Source organism: Pecten maximus, chromosome 3, assembly GCF_902652985.1.
Source record: "Pecten maximus chromosome 3, xPecMax1.1, whole genome shotgun sequence".
Taxonomy (NCBI): domain Eukaryota; kingdom Metazoa; phylum Mollusca; class Bivalvia; order Pectinida; family Pectinidae; genus Pecten; species Pecten maximus.
Window position 1 is genome coordinate 41,735,820 of NC_047017.1, and position 25,830 is coordinate 41,761,649.

Sequence of the window (25,830 nt, forward strand, 5' to 3'; positions counted from 1 at the left end):
AAAAATGATATAAATGAAAAGTCGAATACTTTATGTAGCTAAAAATGATATGTATGAAAAGTTAAATACTTATGAAGCTAAAAATGATATGTATGAAAAGTTAAATACTTATGAAGCTAAAAATGATATGTATGAAAAGTTAAATACTTATGAAGCTAAAAATGATATATATGAAAAGTTGAATACTTTATGAAGCTAAAAATGATATACATTGTATATGAAAAGTTGAATACTTTATGAAGCTAAAAGCTGAACATCCCTATCAATCAGATCAGACTATTGCAGCCATTTCGAACCTTTAATGTTGGTGGTTGGAGGTGAATTTACCTACTTTGTATCACTATCATAAAGTACAAATATAGCCTGTTGGTAATACCACCAGCTATGATTGTCTTAGTTTAACTGACAGCATGTTGCCCCATATTGTTGGCAATCTTTAACAGTGTGTGTGAAACTGTTCTTGAGGTTACCACATGTAAAAAAAGGAAATTTATATACATTTTATAATGTCTTAATAGACTGGCCCCAGTCTCTAGAATATAAAAGTCAATTGAGCTTTATAAGGAATTTCGGTCTCATGATTTGTCAGATTATAATTAATATTCATATTCTTAATAATTATATATATTTGTCAAATACTAATATTAGATATTCTTAGGGGCTGGTGGCCAATCTACTGTCTTACCACAGTTTTAAGATACTTTTACCAGACCAAACAATATTTTATCAGAAATGTCCGTTACCAGTAGTCAGACACAGTTTGACACACCCTGTTTCAGTATAAATGGCAGCCATTTGACATAAAGTACATCTCTTATGAAGTGAACCTTAATTGCTATCTCAGCTTATCAGATACAACAGTGGCCATTGTGATACAGAAATTTACAAGTCAATGATATTTTCTATATCAATAATATGATAAATGCATCATTCTAAGAAGTGCCAACAAAATCTAAGCCTAAAAGAACCCAGGTAACAACTGTAGTGGTCGTGTCAGCCAAGAACAGTCAGTTTATATACTGAGATGCACAGCTTTATGATGTCACATGGATACCATGACCAGTTACGCAATCAACCTGGAGTATTTGACCATGGATGAAAACCATTCAGGTCTTTGAAACTACATTAAGTACACAGATTCAGTTACAGAGATGATGTACATTAAACTTCATTGTGGGGCTAAACAATTTTTTTTTTTTTTTTTTGCAAATTGAATGAATTCATTAAAGTTTAAACAAAACCTTCTCTGAAATACTTCATGTAACATACTTTATGTCAAATGCCTCATTGAAAATGCTAGCCTACTTTTCTGAATATATAACAATAATTCTGCACTGTGATTAGATAAGCTTACTGTAAAACTCACAACTAAATTACGGTGAAACATCAGACATTGCCTTGATCGGCCTACTGCCCACCTAGATAAACCTAAGAAAGTACAAACAGCTGCAGATATCTCAAAGAAAAATATTAAATGATAAGTGACCTTTACATAAACAAGTTATAAGCAAATTTTGTAGATTGCTGTTCATTTGACAACAGAACTATAAAATCATTGGATCATGACCTATAACATCTTCACTGGAATGCATACATTCTATTCTATATACATTTTTTGTAGTGTATTTGTCCTAATAAGGGTGCAGGGCACGGGTAATTGACTGGGGGGGGGGGGGGCTTATTACCGGTAGGTCATATACGGACAACGGTGCATGTATTACTGGTCATATAATGGCAGCTATTAATCAAAATCAAACAATATTAAAAATCTGGCATTTTACCTGGATTTCATGCATGTACAAGGATGATGTCATTTGTGATATTTTTCACTAAAAGTTTCAATGCATTCTTATCAAACCTGTAACTTACTATATTTATATAAAGAAATAAGCTCATGTCTGCCAATTGCAATAAATCCACCTGTGTATAGATCTATTGCAGTTCAGAATGAGTCAAGGTTAATGTGGGGGCCCCTGGGTTTATTACAGGATAAATATGGTAGTCTTGTATGACTGACAATGTAGTCAATCAGAATGAGGCCTGTCTTTAATTATCATGCAAAATTAAGAATGCATACATACAGTGTACATACAAACAATATGCCATAAGTTTTATAGAAATGATCCATGTCAGATAAAGTGATAATACAATCATGCAAATTTAAACATTCAATGAAATTACACCTAAACATATACCTACTGATGTACAGGTGACCAGTGCAAGAATGATTTAAATCATCATTCACCTTTAACATCTTTTTGTTTTCATAACCTCATGTGATGAATGATTTGATGTATTAATATTGGGCACATATTAAGTATTCAGAGGCAATGAAATAGGACTAACTTACTTAAGATATGTGCAGGCAAACTAATATACAGGAACTTCTGGCCCACAGTGATGCCAGGAATACTAGGTTCAGTGGTACTGTGATACACCTTAATCAGATGTGTTTGTTTGCTTGTTTTTGTTTAATGTCCTATTAACAGCCAGGGTTATTTAAGGATGTGCCAGGTGTTGGAGGTGGAGGGAAGCTGGAGTACCCGGCGAAACCACCGGCCTACGGTCAGTACCTGGCAACTGCCCAACTTAGGTTTCGAACTCACAACCCAGAGGTGGAGGGCTAGTGATAAAGTGTCGGGACACCTTAACCACTCAGCCACCGCGGCCCTAATCAGATGTGTACTGAGGGGATACTGGGAACCAGTGGTGCTGTGGTACACCTTAATCAGGTGTGTACTGAGGGGATACTGGGAACCAGTGGTGCTGTGGTACACCTTAATCAGGTGTGTACTGAGGGGATACTGAGAACCAGTGGTGCTGTGATACACCTTAATCAGGTGTGTACTGAGGGGATACTGGGAACTTGTGGTGCTGTGGTACACCTTAATCAGATGTGTACTGAGGGGATACTGGGAACCAGTGGTGCTGTGGTACACCTTAATCAGGTGTGTACTGAGGGGATACTGAGAACCAGTGGTGCTGTGATACACCTTAATCAGGTGTGTACTGAGGGGATACTGGGAACTTGTGGTGCTGTGGTACACCTTAATCAGATGTGTACTGAGGGGATACTGGGAACCAGTGGTGCTGTGGTACACCTTAATCAGATGTGTACTGAGGGGATACTGGGAACCAGTGGTGCTGTGGTACACCTTAATCAGATGTGTACTGAGGGGATACTGAGAACCAGTGGTGCTGTGGTACACCTTAATCAGATGTGATACTGGGAACCAGTGATACACCTTAATCAGATGTGATACTGAGGGGATACTGGGAACCAGTGGTGCTGTGGTACACCTTAATCAGATGTGTACTGAGGGGATACTAGGGACCAGAGAGTACTGGCACAAACAGATACATGCACTTCTTACAGTCACAAAGACAACCTACACCAAACACAAACAACTTTTAGGAAATTATTTCAAGTGACTGAAATATTTCAATACCTAGATTTTTCTGCAACCACTGGTGACCTTCAGTGAGCTGGGAAAGCATGGCTGCATAGTGAGTGGTAGCCTCATCTGTCATTACCCAACCACCTGTCACTATTTCTAGCTGACCACTTCTCAATACCCTGAAAAAAAAATACAATATGCATATGAGATTATGTCGTCATTTTGTTAAAATTGTTAAAAACACATCAAGACTATACTAAAAACACAAATTAACATTTCAACTGTACCATATACACAGGTATAAAATAAGATGCTGTCTCACTTCTGAGTATCCTAATTCATTATGAGTCGTGCATTGGCATTTCATTTTATGATTTTACAGTTAAAAAAAAAAAAATCCATGTATTGAAAGGAACAATTAAATGCATTTCAAATTAATATTACTCTTATATTGATTGTATTTCTGGAAATAAATTCCCACTCACAAATAATTCCCCTTGGACTTTAATATTTGAAACAGAAAATAGGAATGACGTCTGCAAATAAGTCCCCTCCCCAACTATTTTGTCTCGTTGGGAGGGCAGTTATATCAGGACGCATATTATATGAAGGTTGATATTCAAACTTGACAGGATTTGGTTTTGTCCTGCCCATCGACAGAAGAACAAGTGCTACATCATGCCCATACAAACCTGTTTAGCTTCAGCTTCCTGTCAGCAGATGCTTCTGTCCACCACCTAGCCAACCAGACAACATCTGACCAAATGAATGTCCAGTCACGATGAACTGTTAGTTTGTCCACAATCAGATCCAGAGTGGATGAGGTGTAGAGTCTATAATATTGGTCAAATGTCCTCAGCCAGCCTGAAAGTGGAAAATTGTCATAAGTATATAATAATACTTACTTAATATACCCAGTATGATCAATGAAGCAATGTTGACAGTATGGACAAGTAAATTGTCAAATATTGGAGACAATTCGCCCTTTTGTCAAGACACAATCAATTTCTTTTCTTCTTGTCTATGATGTTTGTAGGTCAATACTGTTTGAGCCCTTGTTGTGTTTTGTAAAGTAACTTTCTTGTTTTCTTTACAAATATTTTATTCTCCGTGCATGTAGGAGAATGTCAAAATATCAAGATAAACATTCAATTTCCCTATTTGTCTGTTTTAAGACTGTTTGAGTAAATTGGAATTCATACCATTTTATGGAATTACTTCCCTTTGTTTGATTACTCAGCAAATTTTCCCAAAAAGTTACTATTCTGTAACGATAAATTAATAGAATACATTTTTTTTTCAAAAGGGTTACTTCCCTCTGACACCTTTTAGATACATATATGTAACATATTGTGATATAATTACAAGTATAGTATGCTATGTGAGACCTGTCCTGTTTTAGGACAACACTTTTGTTCAGGGAGATGAACCCAGGGCTCCCCAACCCTGGCAACTAGCTCCTACATATACCAATTAAGGATGTGTGTACACAATTATTGCTTAGCCATAAGCTGCTGAGGGAATAAAATATGTGTACCATAATTTTGGTTTGTTTGGTTTGTTTTTGTTTAACGTCCTATTAACAGCCAGGGTCATTTAAGGACGTGCCAGGTTTTGGAGGTGGAGGAAAGCCAGAGTACCCGGAGAAAAACCACCGGCTTACGGTCAGTACCTGGTGACTGCCCCACGTAGGTTTCGAACTCGCAACCCAGTGGTGGAGGGCTAGTGTTAAAGTGTTGGGACACCTTAACCACTCGGCCACCGCGGCCCCTGCCCTTTTATGTACCATAAAAAAAAAGAAGTTTGCAGACATTTATTTCATTGCTTATATATCTGTTTTTAGTAATACATATCCAATGAACATCTGGTCTTAGAGTACAGGTAGCTAAGTCAATGTGTTCTTATGTTTCTACCCTTCATTTTACTATCTATAATGAAGGGTAGAAACATAAGAAAACATTGACTTAGCTACCTGTTTCCTGATAGGATTGAGGCAATACATTATATCTAACCTGTAGTAAACAATAACAATCTTACCTGTACTAACCAGATGTGTCCTGGTTTTAGGTAGTATGTCGACCTGTAAGATGGACACACAACCTACCAGGTAAACATTGACCTACCTGGATCCTGATGGGAATGAGGCACTATAATGATCTCCAGTGGTTTCACTCTCCAACTCTTCACCTTGACCACTTGGATCCAGCCACTCACAGAGAAGACAAAGTTAGGGTAATTGATCGGAATTCGGTCCCATTCCTTTTCCATCTTTTCAAATCAAAACAGTATCATATAATTATCATCCACTGTTTAGTGTAAGATATCAATACAGATGTAATACATACTTTGGGATGAAGTGTTCAATGGTTTGTTTCCAAGAGTACAGTTGTTACAGTAAGTACTAACAGTACATAGGATATTTTAAAACTAAATATGATCTGACATAAGTGAGAGTAAGGACAGGTAAATTGTCAAATTTTCAAGGCAATCTGACCTTTTATTAAGACACAAATATATTTCGTTACGAAACAGACACAGAGCATGAAATATTTGTTATAAAGACAATTTTTCATATTATATAAGAATGCTATTTTATCACTGTTTTTCATAGAAATGATAAACGGTTAATTCTAGCCACTAAGGTCTGGATACTACATGAAAAACATGGCTTTTGTAAAGGGCTTTGCACTCCGAAACGACACTGTACTAAAGTATCTGTTTTTTCAAGTGTGGAGAGGGAGAGGCACTATGGAAAAGATTAAGGGGAAAGTTCCCACAATAAAGCAGAATAATAAAACTTGCTTTCAGCCTGCAGAGTCAGAACATTTTCTAAAGATATCCGCAACTGTTGCAAGGCTGCTATACCACTAACAAACATCAATTGTATACTAAACTAGAACTAACTAAAATATGTCTAAATGGTAATGAAAAATATTACCTGAATGTCAACAGAAGCATCTTCAGGAGGACAAGTGCCATGTGACATGTGTCGCCATCTATCTTCATTGGTCATCTTGGCAACGTTTGAGTACGTAAATGAGAGCTTCGACAAATCCACAACCTCACAAGATGAGCTATTTGTTGTCTTCTGTAATGATAAATAAGGAAGTTATTAACTCACAAAACCAAAATGTAAAACTTGAATAATTATATACAAATCCAATTATATTCTTAATTCAAGTTATAAACGACCGGTATCAAATGTGTAAATATGAATTTGAATATACTGGGGTTAAAATTACTATAAGACCTACTGATCCTGACAAAAAAATTAACCATCTATGTTGGACAACCTGAAACATGTACTGTTGACATTAGTCATGAAGCAGAAAGAGCAAATGATCGATACTCACGCGTATATATCCCATCAGTTTGGTTACCGTCATCTTGTCGTCACCTAATAAATACATGATCCACATACTGCACATGAAGTACAGTCCACAAATACCTGCTAACAGGTACGTCATGTGTCGCCTCCTCATCTTCTTACCCAGCACTATTGTCCGTATACTAGACTATATTGTATCCTCCGTCCCCGACATCACATGTTAGCACATGTATAACCTTTGTAAAACAATGTACCTTATCCCAGGAACCATGGCGCCAACAGGTCAACTACACACAGAAAAGCTGGAAAGTAAAAATGACTCTATTTCATCATTTCACGATCCCTGCCACAATTAGATATGAATATAATATTAAGTACATGTTTTATATTATACATATTTAACTGAACATTAATCATCTATCACTGGATCATGATCAGATCTTTCCTATATGATGTTGGTGTGGTTGTTATAATTCCTCTGCAGAATCGGAGGAGCTTTCCCCCGGTGTTCAGCTTATGGATATGGGTTCAGTTGTGATATCTAATCAGTCAATGGCAGAGAATACATAACATCTTTCAAAATCAGTTGCAGATCTGGGGTGTGTGACTAAATCCCTAGTTTGTGTTTTCCAGCAAGCTGATATCACAGACTATCCTGTGTTGTTGTGGTTGTGTCATATAGCCAGGGTAAGACACATCTTACCCCAATCTTTAATTCTAGATATGTAGCAAATGTGACAGGCCTCCCCTATAAATATTAGGCTATATATCACAGGCACTTGCATATAAAATTTTCATTTTGAAAATTAATGATATCGCAGGGGCATGGGTTACTGTAGCTTGGGTACTGCAGGGCTCAAAGTGGATATTTTTACTAGGTGGCCTATTTGGCTACAAAGTCATAAAATCTAGGCGCCAATTAAAAAAGTAAGTCGCCAAAGCAGTAAAGTACCCAAGATGTCTTATAATAAATCTAAAAGAAAATCTTTTATTTCTTTAGTTCAGTTAAACATCTCTGTAACTTTTTCAATTGTTAACATCATTTTAGCGTTGACTGCAACCTTTGAAAGATTAACCAAATCGCAAATTTGCACAATAACTCATCGCCAATGGCAAATATAAGGCGCCATGGCCACTAAAATAGGCGCCACTTTGAGCCCTGTACTGTGAAAACTACAAGGTTGGCTACTCTGTCATGTGCGAAACTTCTTGGGCCAAACCATGCCAGAATATTGTTCATCACTTCTTCCTTTTAATTACAGAATAAAGTTTTTAAAGCAACCCTTTTATGGACTCTATAATCACAAACATTACCTTTTTACTATAAAAAGTAGGGTACACTTATAATAGCGTCAGGAACATTTAAATTATGTTAATTATGGTATTTCCAGACACAGGGGCTAGCAATCATATATATGGAATAAGAATATTAATAACAAGAAAAAATATGTAACAGCTAGTACAATATCTTATTGTTATTCATCATTGCTAGCCCCTGTATTTCAGTGAAAACCACTGAAAGTTAGTGCACTTTTACAAGATATCATTTTATGCAAATCCCATTTCTATTTCAGTTTAGATCTCACACAACTAATCAACCAATCATTTGTACCTAACAAAATGTGTTTCTGAGGTTTTAGCTATTTTCTTGAGTATGATTGACATGTAGAATAGGTACTGTACTTCCTATAGGTTTAAAAAGTCCTCTAGTGTTGTGCTACCCTCTTGAAATAAAGTTACTATTATAATTATACCCAGTACGTCGAGACTTGTGTTACTGACGTGGTCAAACTATTGACGTCAACCTTGATGTAACTATGACGTCACAGTCGTTTGTTCACTGTGATGTGATGATCATCTACACTGACATCACAGGGGCATTAGGCTAACGTCTCTCCTAACTGCATCCTTAGATCTATATCCAAAATTAGCCAGAAATATTCTGCAGGAAACACAGAAATATTAGTAATATACCAGTTTATCATTGCATCATTCTAAAAACCTTAATTCCATGAAAACATGACGCAGTATGCCTTTATCTACTGTAAACAACAATGAGTGTTAAAACAAAATTACCAGCTTAGAGCTAGGACCTAACGTTGATGTACCTTTCCGAAGGTCTGCAGTTGAGAGTTATCTCCCCTTGATCTTTGATTATAGGTGGCGTTCTGCAACAGGAAAATATTGTCAACAAAGATGGCGTACTGGTTCCACAGGAATCCGCTGAAAGCGACTACCGTGCTTACTTTTGAGTTACGAGGAGTATCAACAGATGAAAAGACAAGAAGGATTTTTAAGTAATGCTTTACTTTTGATTTGATCACTTTGTGATTTAACTCCATGGTTATATTTTATATCACCTGTCTAACTGACTCATTATGCCTCGGAGTCACGAGATCTCTGCATCATCATATTTTGGTAATTTGGTAATTGAAATATAATGTTTACATTGATTATAGTAATAAAAGAAATACTATAGTTGAGTAAAACTCAATTTTAAAATAATCATTGTTTGTTCGTTTATCGATTTCGAAATGACGAATCCAATAAGTAGGGAGAATGTAAACAAAATAAAAGCATTTTTATCCGACTTTTCAGTCAAGACGATTCGTACCTTAGCAGTTATACGTTTCGGCACAAATAAAGGTTTTCCCGTCCGTCTGCATGGGTACGTCGCAGGTCCCAATTCTGAATTTTGTGCGACGGAGAGAGAGAGGCATCGCCTTTATTGGCTCTGCTTTGGAAGGGATAGTTTAATTGAAACACTCGATCAACTGACAGAGCGGACACAATGTTTTCTTCTAGCTATAGGGGTGATCATGATTCAAATAAAAAAAAATTCTTGTGTTGTATAGTTTTATCAGTTTGGACTTGGTACTTGGTAGGGTTTGCTGTTGTTGGTGACAAATATATATGTCCACAATGTGACTCTTTAGATTGTTCCCCTTCCAGTACGATGCACATTTCCCAGGAATCCTATTTGTTTGGAATGTTGCAATTGTCAACCAGGAATGGATAGGTCACTGAATTCCATATTGGTCCAGTATTTACAGCAGTTTGTTATGGGGCACTGTCAAATGCTTTTGAAAAGTCCAATATGGCTGCATGCATCTGCCTAATTTCCTGCCTCGTATATATGCTTTAGTGAAGTCATAAAAGTTATGCGGCTGCCATGGTTAATTTTTTGTCAAGATCTTGTTTTTTCAAGATGATTTAGCATGTGCTTGCATTCCATATATTCCAGGATCTCATATGGGACAGATGTTTGGGAGACAGCTGGTTTAGATCTGTTGTTTTCTGCAGAATGTTTATGCACAGGATATTAGCATTGAGCCAGTCTGATTGTCTCGATTCCTTTCTTCTGTACTGATGTATTTTTGGTATATTGAATTATTTATTGATGTTAGTCTTAGGCCTGGTGCCAGTTGTTTCGCACATTCACTGAGGATTTTGCTGGGTTTATTTTCTAAAGAAGTTTTGTGACCCCATCCACCACAATATAGGTCTGGGATCGATACTCTAGCTGGTCTTGTTTTTTATCTCTGGCATTTTGTTGGTGTTGAATACTGATTGAAATTGTTTGATTAGTATTTCTGCTTTGCCTTTGCCGTAATTGATAAGTATATATGCCCTTTGCTTTTAGTGGAGCTACACTGATGTTGTCCTAGCTGTTTCCTTAATTTCACATATTTCCAGAAGGGTCTATAGTACAAATGTATTGTTTTTTCGAGCCCTTCTGATATGGTGTTGTTGTGACATACGTTTGCACTCTGTCTGATGTTGGTGGTAGTTGTTCCATTTCTTAGTCCTTTTACCTTGTCTGTACAGTCATGCCTTCCGTTGTAACATTTTTGTGGTTTATCCATGGCTTGTTTCTGTTGGGCTTGATCATTTTTCATTGAATATGTGCTTGACAACTTTGGCTCCGGATCCTAGCTCAGTCTGTCGATAGCCCATGTTGTTCTTGAGTTCTATGTCTTCTGATCATCCCAGTATGGTCATTTCAGTAGAACACATTATAATTATTGCGGTACCAAATTGCTTGTGGTCTTAATATAAAAAGCAAACTAGTAATATGAAGCCGACAAGACAACTGTACATCAGGCAGCAATGATGAGAAGGAATGTATAAAGAAACATCATTTCACTTGTGCAAAAACAGTATAAAAAGTAAATACAGACCTGCAGAATATTTTTATTATATATAAAAATTTGGAGAATTTTGTTTCATGATAAAAAGAGAAAAATTGATATAATGGTAATTGATAGGTAGGATTGATAGGAAGTACATGTATACCCTCTGTAACAGGTATCAAATCTGCTACTGTTACATTGCTGGTACAACTCGCATTCTACCTTCAATTTGAACTGAAGGGACATCTTTAAACCACACCTGAACTTGACCAACTGACCCATCTGTCTGATTTTTTCTTTGGTCTAATTCAATTATTGTTCATCTTGTCCATAGATATGCGTGCTATCTACAATATTTGCAGTTCCAACTAGATGTTAAAGCTAACTATTTGCCACATGGCTATCACAACAGTATCAATTTGGAGGTTTGCAGTTTGGTCTATTCAACAAAACAACGGAAATATTATTAATGAAGTTTTGTTCGGTTAAAGCATGCTTTCCCCTTGAGCTTTTAATCCTCCTTTTGGCAATTGTCAAATCATGATCAGATATAATCTGTTGTAGATTCATAATTTTGAGTGTGCTTTTTGTTTCCTCTACCTGTTCAATATCAATTTAATTTCTTTTAATTTCAGTGAATTGCGACAAACAAGGAATAAACTACTGGAGTTACTTACTGACCCGAACCATGATATTGTAACAGTAGAGAAGGCCACGTCTGATTACTTCTGCCTCCTTATGGGCCTCACACAGCCATTCGGAGAGGAAGGGGAAAACAAATTGAGAAAAGCAATCAAGTACAAATGGACCAATACACTTTTGGGAAATACTCCTATGTGAGTGTATATGGATATTTGATTCATGGTCTTTTTGGAAGAGTAAAACTAGTTTTTTAAGAGGAATAATTCAAAGATATGGTTTACCGTGTATTATATTTATACCCGGTATTTGTCAGGAGCTTTTGTGACCAAATTATTTAGATAACGCGAAACAATCCTGCATAAGACACATGTAAAATTAGTTAACTGAAATAGACCATTGAGTTTGAAATGAAAGATAAAAACATGGCTGATAATCAGTATAAAATATTATAACAGTTCTGATTCATGCACAGAGCATCTACAGAAATGCATTTTTCAAATATATAATAAAAAAAGTTGACCAGTCAAAACCAATTGACAGATCATTCTGAACTTTAAGCTACCATTCTAGCTTAAGCTTGTGACCCACCATATATGTATCTCCCCTATTTGATATAAGTGTTTGTATTTACAGGGAACAGTTTGATGCTGTATTCGAGGCAGCATCTATGGCCATCAACATAGCGTTGTGGTATACAAAACATGCTGCCAAACTGGCTGCTAAGGAAGAGTAAGTTGTTTAATTATAATACCATTGATTTAGACAGAGCTATGTCAAAACTTGTATATATTATACAAACCTTGAAATTACCTACAGAATTTCGTTATACAAATTTCACATTTCTTGCAAAATATTCAAGGTAAAAAGAAAGTTTCATACATTTACTCTTATATATTGTTATATAAATGAACTTAAAACAGAATGTCTGAAGGTAAAATATGAAAATTTATAATGAGAAGTGAATTTACATTCATTAGTACCTTATATCTTCATCATATTCAAAACACATTATTCAATTTATCTGTAATCTTGGTGAGAATTACTGATTATTGCAACTCCAAACAGAATGAAATTCATTGCTTAATAAACACAATTGATGTTGCACCTTGTAAAGATTTCAATTGAATTTGTATAGATGATCATAAGTTTTGGTGACACCATCAATGATAAATGTATATTACTGACATGTATGGACACTTTCTGATCTTAACATGTATACATTGCATTATGTAATGGCAGAAATCTTATTTAACCATTTACATCTAAGGTGCAGTTGCACTACAATGTTTTTATTATGTAAATTTCAGACCAGATATGGAGGAAGCAAAGGAGGTTCACAAGTGTTTGAGGATAGCTGCAGGTATATTTAAATTTGTCAAGGTAAGATATTAATAATTCTTCATGATTCTAGATACATAGGATAGATGATCTAGTGGTAAGAACCCTTGTGGTCTAGAGGTAGGGAGTTAGTGATCTAGTGGTAGGGGAGTTAGTGATCTAGTGGTAGGAAGTTAGTGATCTAGTGGTAGGGAGTTAGTGATCTAGTGGTAGGGAGTTAGTGATCTAGTGGTAGGGAGTTAGTGGTCTAGTGGTAGGGAGTTAGTGGTCTAGTGGTAGGAAGTTAGTGATCTAGTGGTAGGGAGTTAGTGATCTAGTGGTAGGGAGTTAGTGATCTAGTGGTAGGGAGTTAGTGGTCTAGTGGTAGGGAGTTAGTGATCTAGTGGTAGGATCCTGGTGGTCTAGTGGTAGGGAGTTAGTGATCTAGTGGTAGGGAGTTAGTGGTCTAGTGGTAGGAAGTTAGTGATCTAGTGGTAGGGAGTTAGTGATCTAGTGGTAGGATCCTGGTGGTCTAGTGGTAGGGAGTTAGTGATCTAGTAGTAGGATACTGGTGATCTAGTGGTAGGGAGTTAGTGATCTAGTGGTAGGGAGTTAGTGGTCTAGTGGTAGGATACTGGTGGTGTAGTGGTAGGAAGTTAGTGATCTAGTAGTAGGATACTGGTGATCTAGTGGTAGGGAGTTAGTGATCTAGTGGTAGGGAGTTAGTGATCTAGTGGTAGGATCCTGGTGGTCTAGTGGTAGGGAGTTAGTGATCTAGTAGTAGGATACTGGTGATCTAGTGGTAGGGAGTTAGTGATCTAGTGGTAGGGAGTTAGTGGTCTAGTGGTAGGGAGTTAGTGGTCTAGTGGTAGGATCCTGGTGGTGTAGTGGTAGGGAGTTAGTGATCTAGTAGTAGGATACTGGTGATCTAGTGGTAGGAATTTAGTGATCTAGTGGTAGAGGAGTTAGTAATCTAGTGGTAGGGAGTTAGTGATCTAGTGGTAGGGAGTTAGTGGTCTAGTGGTTGGAAGTTAGTGATCTAGTGGTAGGATCCTGGTGGTCTAGTGGTAGGAAGTTAGTGGTCTTGTGGTAGGAAGTAAGTGGTCTAGTGGTAGAGGAGTTAGTAATCTAGTGGTAGGGAGTTAGTGATCTAGTGGTAGGGAGTTAGTGGTCTAGTGGTTGGAAGTTAGTGATCTAGTGGTAGGATCCTGGTGGTCTAGTGGTAGGGAGTTAGTGGTCTAGTGGTAGGGAGTTAGTGATCTAGTGGTAGGGAGTTAGTGGTCTAGTGGTAGGAAGTTAGTGATCTAGAGGTAGGGAGTTAGTGATCTAGTGGTAGGAAGTTAGTGATCTAGTGGTAGGAAGTTAGTGATCTAGTGGTAGGAAGTTAGTGATCTAGTGGTAGGGTCCTGGTGGTCTAGTGGTAGGAAGTTAGTGATCTAGTGGTAGGGAGTTAGTGGTCTAGTGGTAGGGAGTTAGTGGTCTAGTGGTAGGATCCTGGTGGTCTAGTGGTAGGGGAGTTAGTGATCTAGTGGTAGGGAGTTAGTGGTCTAGTGGTAGGGAGTTAGTGATCTAGTGGTAGGGTCCTGGTGGTCTAGTGGTAGGGAGTTAGTGGTCTAGTGGTAGGGAGTTAGTGGTCTAGAGGTAGGAAGTTAGTGGTCTAGTGGTAGGGAGTTAGTGGTCTAGAGGTAGGAAGTTAGTGATCTAGTGGTAGGGAGTTAGTGATCTAGTGGTAGGGAGTTAGTGATCTAGTGGTAGGGAGTTAGTGATCTAGTGGTAGGGAGTTAGTGGTCTAGTGGTAGGGAGTTAGTGGTCTAGTGGTAGGATCCTGGTGGTCTAGTGGTAGGGGAGTTAGTGATCTAGTGGTAGGGAGTTAGTGGTCTAGTGGTAGGGAGTTAGTGATCTAGTGGTAGGGTCCTGGTGGTCTAGTGGTAGGGAGTTAGTGGTCTAGTGGTAGGGAGTTAGTGGTCTAGAGGTAGGAAGTTAGTGGTCTAGTGGTAGGGAGTTAGTGGTCTAGAGGTAGGAAGTTAGTGATCTAGTGGTAGGGAGTTAGTGATCTAGTGGTAGGAAGTTAGTGATCTAGTGGTAGGGAGTTAGTGATCTAGCGGTAGGAAGTTAGTGATCTAGTGGTAGGATCCTGGTGGTCTAGTGGTAGGGGAGTTAGTGATCTAGTGGTAGGGAGTTAGTGGTCTAGTGGTAGGGAGTTAGTGGTCTAGTGGTAGGGAGTTAGTGGTCTAGTGGTAGGGAGTTAGTGATCTAGAGGTAGGGAGTTAGTGGTCTAGTGGTAGGGAGTTAGTGATCTAGTGGTAGGAAGTTAGTGATCTAGTGGTAGGAAGTTAGTGATCTAGTGGTAGGGGAGTTAGTGATCTAGTGGTAGGAGTTAGTGATCTACTGGCAGGGAGTTAGTGGTCTAGTGGTAGGGAGTTAGTGATCTAGTGGTAGGGAGTTAGTGATCTAGTGGTAGGGAGTTAGTGATCTAGTGGTAGGGAGTTAGTGGTCTAGTGGTTGGAAGTTAGTGATCTAGTGGTAGGATCCTGGTGGTCTAGTGGTAGGAAGTTAGTGATCTAGTGGTAGGATCCTGGTGGTCTAGTGGTAGGGAGTTAGTGATCTAGTGGTAGGGAGTTAGTGATCTAGTGGTAGGGAGTTAGTGATCTAGTGGTAGGGAGTTAGTGATCTAGTGGTAGGGAGTTAGTGGTCTAGTGGTAGGGAGTTAGTGATCTAGTGGTAGGATCCTGGTGGTCTAGTGGTAGGGAGTTAGTGGTCTAGTGGTAGGAAGTTAGTGATCTAGTGGTAGGAAGTTAGTGATCTAGTGGTAGGAAGTTAGTGATCTAGTGGTAGGGGAGTAAGTGATCTAGTGGTAGGGAGTTAGTGATCTAGAGGTAGGAAGTTAGTGGTCTAGTGGTAGGGAGTTAGTGGTCTAGAGGTAGGAAGTTAGTGGTCTAGTGGTAGGGAGTTAGTGGTCTAGAGGTAGGAAGTTAGTGATCTAGTGGTAGGGAGTTAGTGATCTAGTGGTAGGAAGTTAGTGATCTAGTGGTAGGAAGTTAGTGATCTAGTGGTAGGAAGTTAGTGATCTAGTGGTAGGAAGTTAGTGATCTAGTGGTAGGAAGTTAGTGATCTAGTGGTAGGATCCTGGTGGTCTAGTGGTAGGAAGTTAGTGATCTAGTGGTAGGGAGTTAGTGGTCTAGTGGTAGGGAGTTAGTGATCTAGTGGTAGGGAGTTAGTGGTCTAGTGGTAGGGAGTTAGTGATCTAGTGGTAGGGGAGTTAGTGATCTAGTGGTAGGGAGTTAATGGTCTAGTGGTAGGGGAGTTAGTGATCTAGTGGTAGGGAGTTAGTGATCTAGTGGTAGGGTCCTGGTGGTCTACTGGTAGGAAGTTAGTGATCTAGTGGTAGGAAGTTAGTGATTATGAAGGGTTCATCATTAGCTTAAGCCCTAGAACTGGCACTGTGCTGTATCCCTGAACAGGATAAATCAGCATCCTGGAAATGTTGTTTACAAACCCAATCTGTTAGCACTGAATGGCAGCTCTGGCTGTGTGATTCCCATGGCACTGAGAAAGAGAATAAATGATAGCTATAGGCTGAATATTTACATGTAGTAATATGTGAATCACTTTTGAGATGCTGTTACTGTATTACTGTGATAAATCAGTAATTATTAAGAATTTCATGTTAAATTAATGACAAACCATATTAAAGATATTTCATATTAAAAGGTTATCATGAAAATTTCATTTTTTTAAGTTTTCGTGTTATGATATGAATATTGAGATAAATACTATGCATGATTCCAGGATGATCTAATAACGCGGTTGTCTGAGAACACAGAGGGAGCTGTAGATACGGACAATCGAGTCCTAGAGGCCTACATCCATCAGTGTACAGCTGAGGCACAGGAAGGTGAGTCTCTCATCAATCAGTTGGTGGATTAACATTTATAGATTATATTAACACAATTTCCATTTTAATCATCAAGTGTTTATATCTTACTCTATCTAGTATGTTGTTTTCTTGGTATCATGTGGACCAGTGCAAATCAGATTTCAAATTAGTGATTCTGTAAATGATTTTGTTTAAAATTTGCAAATGATAAGATTTAATGAGTTTTGTTTTATTTACACTTTTTAGTAACTTTAGCCAGAGCTGTGGAGATGAAGCATGCTTCAACATTGATAGCATCTCTAGCATTTGAAACAGGACAGATGTACCAAAAAGCAGGTGAGAGGAAAATACAGTAATGTTGATTTCTTAGCTTTCCATGATCCAAGTCACATTCATTTTGCACAAAGGATATTCCTTTTGGTTTTAATCAGCACTTATTAACTCGAAAAGCCAGTGGATTCGTGCTTAAAGAGATCTTCACAATGTATACTTCAGTGTTTTATTGAATTGATCGAAAAGACTTATACCATGTAAAGTGGAACATCTTTAACTCGAACTCAGAAAACTCAATACTACTTCAACAGTTCCGGCCAAATTCTCTCGTTATCTCTTTAAAAAAACATGGGAAAACTCGGATTAAGAAAACTCAAAAAAACGATAATACGAAGTGAAAATTTAGTCCCAAATATAAAAATCCTACTTGAAATGATTGAATAACTTAAAGTACCGTTTTTGGGTCTAACAACAATTGGGGGTAAACACTGCCTTTTTTTCAACCTCAAATTTTCGATTGCAGTACTGACGGTATTGGCAATACCAATTATTATATGCTAATAGAAGTATTTGATGAATTAAACAAATTGTCTGTGGAATCTTATAACAACTCTCGGTGATAAGAAAGTACTGCTTTAGATATATCAGGTAATTTCCGAAGGCGGTCGCCAATAATAATACACACTACTGTCCAACTACTCGCTCAAGTGGAACTAATCTTTGACACAGTACGCAGTCAAAATCTCAACCTGTAATTTTATGTTAATTAATAAATTGTTATAAATTTGAATTCCGTTTTATCATTATTCCTTTTGCAAACATGACATGTACATTATAATATTATGAAAGTGACTATTAGTAAGTGAAAGAAACTTTCATGCCTGTATATCGGCAAAACTTCACCAAACTATGAGTGACAGAATGAAATATTGCATATATATGTACATGTATTAACAAGTCTTTACACTAAACTTATGAATGAGGGAGCAGGATTATAATGATGATTTAATGCTGGTAAACATTGACAAAACTTTGCACCAAAAATGACCACTCGCTTAATTCAAACACTGGGGATAATTCTTTCTCACGGTGCCCCTCAAGTTCGAGTTAATGAAGTTCCACTGTATTTCAATGACAGCAATAAAAATTGATATAAAGTTGCTTTTAAATCTTATTTTTAGATGATGCTTTAAACAGTTTAGATGACAAAGTGGTAGGGAAGTGGCGCAAGTACTGTCAGCTAAAAAGTAGTTTCTACATCGCCAATGTAAGTTGACATGGTATATTATAGGTTTTACGAATTTAGAACTGGCTAGTTCAGCTACCTTCTGAACACATAAGTCACAAGACTGGGACTTCAGCCTAAGTGATATAACTGTGGTATTAAGTATGTGTTATGTGACCTGATTATTGATCGTTAATCATCTTATCTGGATATGTAGTTGTCTCAGAATTGAATATTTATCGTCTTATTAATACCTCAGTAATATTACCTGGGTACGTATTAATATAAGCCCTTGACAACTTTGTAACCTGGGTTCTTATAAGTCAATGGCTGCATGTGACCTGGATATGTTCAGGACTCTGATAGTCATTTGAACTGAGTATTAAGCTCATGTGACTTCAGTATTATGCTTGAATCATGAAACAAACAAATGAATGTATCTCAATCTTATGATATCTAGTAGTTTAAATATAGTGCATATCTTTTGTGCCTCTGCAATAAAGTGAGGGGGGGGGGGGGGGAACTGTGTGTATTTTTCTACAATCGACAAGTCTTTCTGTTTATAAAACCTGTTGTTAAGACCCTTACTCTAATACTAAAAGCCAGTCATCAAACATCATGCATGAAAATTAAAGGCACTACAACATATGGGTATCAAATGTACATATCTTCTGATTCACTGTCTTCCATGTGTATAATTTTCAGTTAATGTTTTGATCTGAAACATGGTTTTTCCTTTATTACTAAAATTACCCATTACCGTATAGCCTATTATTTTCGCGGTTCTAAATGTTTGAATCATGATTTTTCCTTTAAATGAGGAAATTATAAATTTACATAAATTAGATTTTCGCAATCCAGAGATATGATAGTATCTTATTTTCATTGATAATGTCCCTGTATTATTACTGTAAAGTCTTACTTCTTGGGTATTTCCATAGGATATTTTCCAAAAGCTATATTTAGCAATTCAAACAATGCCTACTAGTGAATATGCTGATATTGTCATTTATATCGTGGATGTATTTACGTTGGTCATATTTTTACATGGATCAAATTTTGGCGATCACCTCTATGACCGGCGAATTAGCAAAAAATATCATCCTGGTGGAAATAACTGGCTCTTTGGTATGTTATCTGATCTAATAGAAATACAGACTGTAATTTTCATTCATTTTAGGCCCATTGTTACAATGGAGAGACACTTTTAGCACAAGACAAATGTGGGGAAGCAATAAGAGGACTACAGGAGGGAGTGAAATGTAAGTGTCCTAAAGGAATCTTTCTCAAATTTCTTATTTAGGTTCCCCATGGTATGTACCTAGTTATTCATATTGCATTTGGGGACCGATCGGAAATCAACATGACAAACAGGTGGCCATCTTGGATTTTGACAATTGAAGTTTGTTACTGCTTGGTCTCAAATTTCATATGTAGGTTCCCCTTGAACCCTATTTATGCATATTTCTGTATAGGACCAACCTGAAAACAATATGGCCAACAGACAACCATCTTGGATTTTAACAACTGAAACTTCATTAACAATTTCTTAATAAAGTAGTACGGTAATTGGCTATTATGGGTCTTTCTCAAATTTGAATGTAGAGGTTCCCTTTTGTCTCCAGTTGTGCAAGTCTGATTGAAAGAACTAAATGGATGACAAAGAGTATGACCATCTATTTTGACAATTGCAGGTTGCTTCTGTTTTATAGTGTTGTATAAAGTTATTATTAATAAATGCTTTGAAGGAAGAGTGAAAAAAGGGATAAGAAGAGAAAGATCAGTCTTTCATTTGACTGTTATGTATCATTCAATGATGGATGCCCAGATCTCTCTGGGATCTCTTGCCAAGTCATTGAATCTCTCAGAAATCTCAATATTAAGTCTCGGTGTTAGAAAAAAAGTGTTAGCTCCAAGTTGCAATTTCGATGAAAAATGTAGTCACTGTGCACATGGTTAATCTTGTATTAAGAGGGTAAGACAAGGGGAGATAACTTCAGTAGACTTCAGTGTAATGGATTAAATTCTTATTTTAATGTGTTATTAAATAAGTTAACTTTGATACATGTATAGAATAAAATATAAAAGATGGCATTCTTTAAACAGACATTGAATTAAGTTAATTAAAAAACAAACAAAATTTGATGTGTTATTATTAAAAGTATACATTATCATTAAGTCAGTAGTGTAGACATGTATTTTTAGAAAAATTAAAAATGATATATTAAATATGATATAGTAGACTGTGAAAAATGAGTTGAGTTACATTTATCAGAAAGTTTAGAGATACTGATCTATGAAGTAGTACCTCCATCTTTTCCTAGGTTCATTTATGTTATGTAGTGTGTATTATCACTTTGCTGCAGAATGACTTGGTATTTAAAATGTGCATATCCCTTTAAAGAGGTACATCATCCTTCATCGACCTTGGCAGTAAATGTATTTTAGAATATAGTTACATGTACTTATTAAGTAATATCTGAATATGATGTTTCTGTTTACAGTGTATGAACAAGCTGAAAAACTATGTTTGGATTATGCATCGGCTAAAGGACTAGGAACATTCGCCCGTCCAGCGAATCATCTATTCTTCAGAAAAGTAGGACCGATACTGAAAAGAACATTAGAAAAATGTGAAAGAGAAAATGGATTGATGTGAGTAGTTCTTTGTCAGGTATACAGTAATAGGCAAGTTTTGTCAAAGTGTGAAATACCACAAGAGGAAGAAGGTTGAATTATTTTGATAAAAAAAAGTTTCTGTGATCTCAAGAATGAATGAAGATGCAGTAAGGAAATAGGTTATTAGTCCCTAAAGGTGAAAACGGGAGACTGTAGGTTTCCTTCTCGGTCCGTCCATCCATTTCTCAGCCATGCTTCAAGGTATATTGGTGAAAGTTGGTATGTAACTTCAGTATGAGTAGCTACAGAACCAGTTCGAGTTTCAAGGTTTTTGGATTGTCAAGATCACTGTTATTATTTTTAGCAGGAGTTGATAGGGGGCATGTATTGCTTTAGCAATACCCAGCATACATAGTAACTGTGAAGAGAATAAAACATAGATGTTACTAGGATTAACTCTTCTTGGACTTTGTGACAAGTCTTGTATGAAGGAACAATGTGTATAGCTCTCATTGTGTCTGAGGGCAAGTCCTCGAATGGAATAATTTGTGTTTTATATCGTTTTGAACAGCTACGGGAGGGCTTGGCCCCAGATCAAATGATCAAACATGTCATACCTCCCTGTGTCAGACAAAATCTCCCTCATTTTCAAGTCATTTATTGCCTCCTGGGAGGATGGCCTGAATTCCTGTATTTTGTAATTCCCACCAGTATTTTGGCCAACGCCATTTTTGTTTACAACTCAGTAGGATTAATTATTCCACAAGATTTTAGGAGATTTGGCTAAGTAATCACTCAAGTCAAAATGGGTCTGTTAGGACACAGGCTTCACACAAATCTCTGGCTAGTGTGATGTTTGTCGCTAGAATATCTATCACCATGAAATAAAGGCAAGTTGCTTACAAATTTTAACTCTGTTAACAGACTTAAATTATTCTTTGTTTATTTAGGAAGAAACTTTGTGTACGATCAGTCATTCAGAGCCTGGTCTGAACCATCTTATCTTAATCTTCAGTCATACATGTAATCTTTTCACTTGACAAATACTTTAACATGTAAATGTACAAATCCGTGAAACTTAATGATACATAAATAAAAATGGTTGAGATTTCTTTGTCACACTCCCTAGGTAGGGAATGATTATTTTTCTCCCATCGGCCACCACTTTAAATAATTGCATATCTCATCAATGATCAAGGTCTGTTTGCAAACAAATGCACATATGAATAGCCTCATTTGAAGAGGTACCCATCATAATCCCCCAAAAATTGCATACCAATATCATTATACATAGGTCTAAAATTAATTTACAATATTTATCAAAACATACACTAAAATAATGTATCAGTGATACTATTCTGATATTAACAACAATACATCTTGTCATTTCATAAAACTTTGAGTCTCTTACGCATATTTAACATTAAAAAACAATGCGGGAACTATTATAGTGATGTCACTCAAAAAGTTCCGAAAGTTCTTCCGGTTCAGAAGGTTAGCAAGTGCAATCTGTCATAAAGCAAAAATCCCTGAAGATAATCATAAATCTCCCTTATTAGTCTCCATAAAGTATGCCATGTATGAGGGATACTAACCTTACGTCGTTTTGAAGGGCTGTTAAGTCTTCTGGATCTTCATTGTGATATACAATATGGTTTGTTTTAATATTTCATTTAATTTAGTATATAATACCACCTGTGTTTTACCAGATACCACCAGAAGACTGTATACGATGCTCCAGCCCTGGAGTTGAAGGCCACCTATGGACTTGTAGCCCCTGAGGAGTTTGCTTTTCCTACTATCAATCCTCTGTGGACCAAGGATGTCTATGAAAAAATGAATGCAAAAATGGCACCTAAGCCTGACGAAGTATGTTTTAGTTGTATTTGTAGTTTATATATGTATTATAAAAATATCAGTTTATAATAATATGACTTCCTCTGTCTAGTATAGAAGATTTAAGTTACTTCCCCTGTCTGGTATAGAATGTTAAAGTTACTTCAAAATTTACTTATACCTGGTAGTTTAATAATATGTTCTTGTTTTAAGAAATTGTCAAATTAATGGTGTATTCCGTTTATCATATTGAAAAAAATATATATACCTGTATGTGGACACTTTAACTTTTAACTAAGTCTAAATATTGTTGAGTGAACTTTTAATTAGTGTAAATATTGTTGAGTTAACTGGTATGTAACATTTGACCTCATGCTAAAACAAAATAACTAATCTAATTCAGAACAAGGACAAGAGTAAGAAGCCTGAGGACCTACCCCCAGTGAAGGAGAAGGAAACACCCATGTCTGAAAAGGACCCTGGGAATTTCAGTGGTTGTGTAGTGTCATAAGACATGTGTACAGATCTTTGTAGCCTTGTATACAGCACATAGACGATACATTCTCAGTAGTGTTGTAGGCTAGATATAGAAACACATTACCATGGACAAAAAGTGCTTGTATGTCAAGGATTGGAGGGACAGAAGCCTGATTTTCTAACAACTGTGATGTAGAGACATGTGTTATGTTAACCTGTTACTGATGATTTGGATATATTTACCCATACCTAGACGGACTGTGGCAGATTATTGTCATTCTTAGACAGTTTGACATGGTATTGATTTGTGTATATATATCCGGAAAGACTTGCATTTGGTACAGATGGGCTGCTACGTATACATACGTGGACATACTAGCAGGGTATGGTTGTGTTACCTAAACAGGCATGCTAAGTAAACATATGTCATATACTTGGTGAGATAATTAAAGTACGACTAGGTTTTTAAATGAAAAACTGATATTATAGCGTACTGAAAGGAATACTTTAAAACATGTTTTACTGAAGCATTGCTGAAAGGTGCCCTGGTGCTATTGTTAGATAACCAGGCTGCTGAAGGTCTTTTTTTGGTAGTTCCTTTTTCATATCAATTAATTTTTGTGTGACTTTTTGTAGATAACAAGGGAATCACAAATAGTGAGGTTCATTACTTGAACATCTTCACGGATTTGTTTCATTGATATTATGCTTGCTAATTAGAACCGACTTCTATTCTTAACCAGGTTTTCTCTGTAGGTGAAGCACTTCACAGAGATTATATGATACTTCTTGTATTTATTGAAATTAAATTAAAGCTAATAGTGTGTGAAAATGGAGGCATTTTTCTGCATATAGGACAAAAGCGGTGAATGTACATTTCCCTTCATATTACTAGCATGAAACAAGACAGTTTATTTAAGGATGTTTCCAGTTTATTTAAGGATGTTTCCTGACACCAGTAGAATGATAAAAGTACACTAATTAATATAAATCTGCTTTAAGTGATGTTCCTGTTACTGTAGAGTGTGCCTGACTTATTACAAAACCATGACAAGTATAGACTGTTATACTGTCTTCTACATACAATCACAACAGTATAGTTCTAACTTCATTGTTTTCCCAAAATTTCTCCTTAATTTTGCCGTGTTAAGTAAGTGTTTTAGTGCAATAGATGTTTTATGCATTTTATTTCTGATTTTCACGTGAATTATTTTACAGATGCTGAAACAGGAGAAAAAAGATTTCTCTGAAGCAGTCATTAATCTATGTTTTGAGTACCGGTATGTGTTTCTAAGAAATTTCCAAGTTTCTACAAGGAGAAATGAGTTGATTTTCTTCTTATCTTAATAATAAAGGAATATTTTGTTTGTTCAAATTTGACTCAAGTTAAGAGAAAACAAAATTTCATTGTCGTCTTGGACCATGAACAGATACTATCAATATAATGTTTAAAATATATAATTTATGGAGAAAAAATCAAGAAATAGCAGTCTAATTGTTTAAGGCCTTGAGAAATTCCTCAGGAATATGGTTGTTTCAGGAACTAGTCTGATGAAATTTGGATACATAAGTGAAGTATGCTCTTGTTCTGTTTCTAATACATATAAATTGTAGCATGTGAAGTATTGAGTAATTAATTATATATATAAAGGTGACACTCATTTGCACATCTTTTTTAAAGAGATTCATAACCACTTTTAAGTAATATAGAGAGATATCTTAACATGATTACTGTATAGTCTTTATTCTGTTTACTGTATGTACTAGGGTAGAATACTAGATGTACATGTATAGCATAATGATAATATATCCTTGTGTCTGTTGATTGTATATATATGATGATATATAATGTATTTATAAGGTATTGTGTATATAGATTCATTATGGATTTGTATTGAACAAAAATAATTTCTATGTCATGCTATGCATGTGGAGCCAGTCAAGGATTTAAAAGAATATGATATGTTTTTCTATGTCTACAATGTATATAAATACTAGAGCTACTCTCACATTAACTTCTATGTCACAATATATGTACACGCATGTAGAGCTATTCTGAAGTTGTAAGGGGCACTCCGTTATTTCTATATTGTGATCAATAGTATGATACATTGTGCTATAATAGTTTTGTGACATACTGGTAACCCAGTCACCTAAAACCCTATTAAATCCTTTGTTTGCCTTCTTAATTTTGGTTGGAAAAACTACTTACAATGTTTTTAGATATTTATGATTTTTCTGACAATCCATCTGGGGCCAAATACGGTTTGGGTGTAGGGGTTTCGTCCGTCAGTAGTTCATTAAAATACTAGGGCGATTCTCCACATGGAATTCTGAAAGAACTTCATATTTGATCTATTGAAATGTCAGATATATTAAGGGGCATCTAAACAGCAAATCCAGTCAAAACATTGATATTTTACAGGCCTATAAATCCCTATTATGGTGCAATGTCACAGAAGTAACATGATGAACTTTTAGTATGTATCATGGCAAACCGTGGGACTTGCTATTGACATGTAATTTGTTAAGCTGTTTGTAAATTTCAACAAAACGTAAGAAAAATGCATGTTTCAGGGGGACATAATTAACTCATTTATATCCCATATATTACACAAACTTGCCATGTCGTTTTGCTCACAAGTGTCTAAAGCACAAAATAGGAGCATTGGTTTGACCAGCCTTGACGTTACTATATGTATAAA

At 36.3% G+C, this 25,830-nt stretch overlaps 2 protein-coding genes across 2 annotated transcripts in view; one reads left to right on the forward strand and one right to left on the reverse strand.

The window, feature by feature from the left end:
* LOC117324211 (alpha-mannosidase 2-like) overlaps window positions 1–7,025 on the reverse strand; it is a 38,939-nt gene extending 31,914 nt beyond the window's left edge. The window contains exons 1-5 of the mRNA XM_033879956.1: window positions 6,752–7,025; window positions 6,337–6,486; window positions 5,522–5,666; window positions 4,091–4,262; window positions 3,450–3,577 (exon numbers count right to left, since the gene is read on the reverse strand). Of these exons, the coding sequence (XP_033735847.1) occupies window positions 3,450–3,577; window positions 4,091–4,262; window positions 5,522–5,666; window positions 6,337–6,486; window positions 6,752–6,880 (724 nt within the window). The 5' untranslated portion in view covers window positions 6,881–7,025. The remainder of the gene's footprint in view (window positions 1–3,449; window positions 3,578–4,090; window positions 4,263–5,521; window positions 5,667–6,336; window positions 6,487–6,751) is intronic.
* Window positions 7,026–8,890: 1,865 nt separating this feature from the next.
* LOC117324212 (BRO1 domain-containing protein BROX-like) lies at window positions 8,891–25,314 on the forward strand. The gene is made up of 11 exons (XM_033879957.1): window positions 8,891–9,023; window positions 11,495–11,695; window positions 12,135–12,230; window positions 12,809–12,881; window positions 16,608–16,713; window positions 16,942–17,031; window positions 18,150–18,235; window positions 19,374–19,455; window positions 20,698–20,848; window positions 22,522–22,681; window positions 23,052–25,314. The coding sequence occupies exons 1-11, from the start codon at window positions 8,923–8,925 to the stop codon at window positions 23,157–23,159; spliced, it is 1,254 nt and encodes a 417-aa protein (XP_033735848.1). The 5' UTR covers window positions 8,891–8,922; the 3' UTR covers window positions 23,160–25,314.
* Window positions 25,315–25,830: the final 516 nt, after the last annotated feature.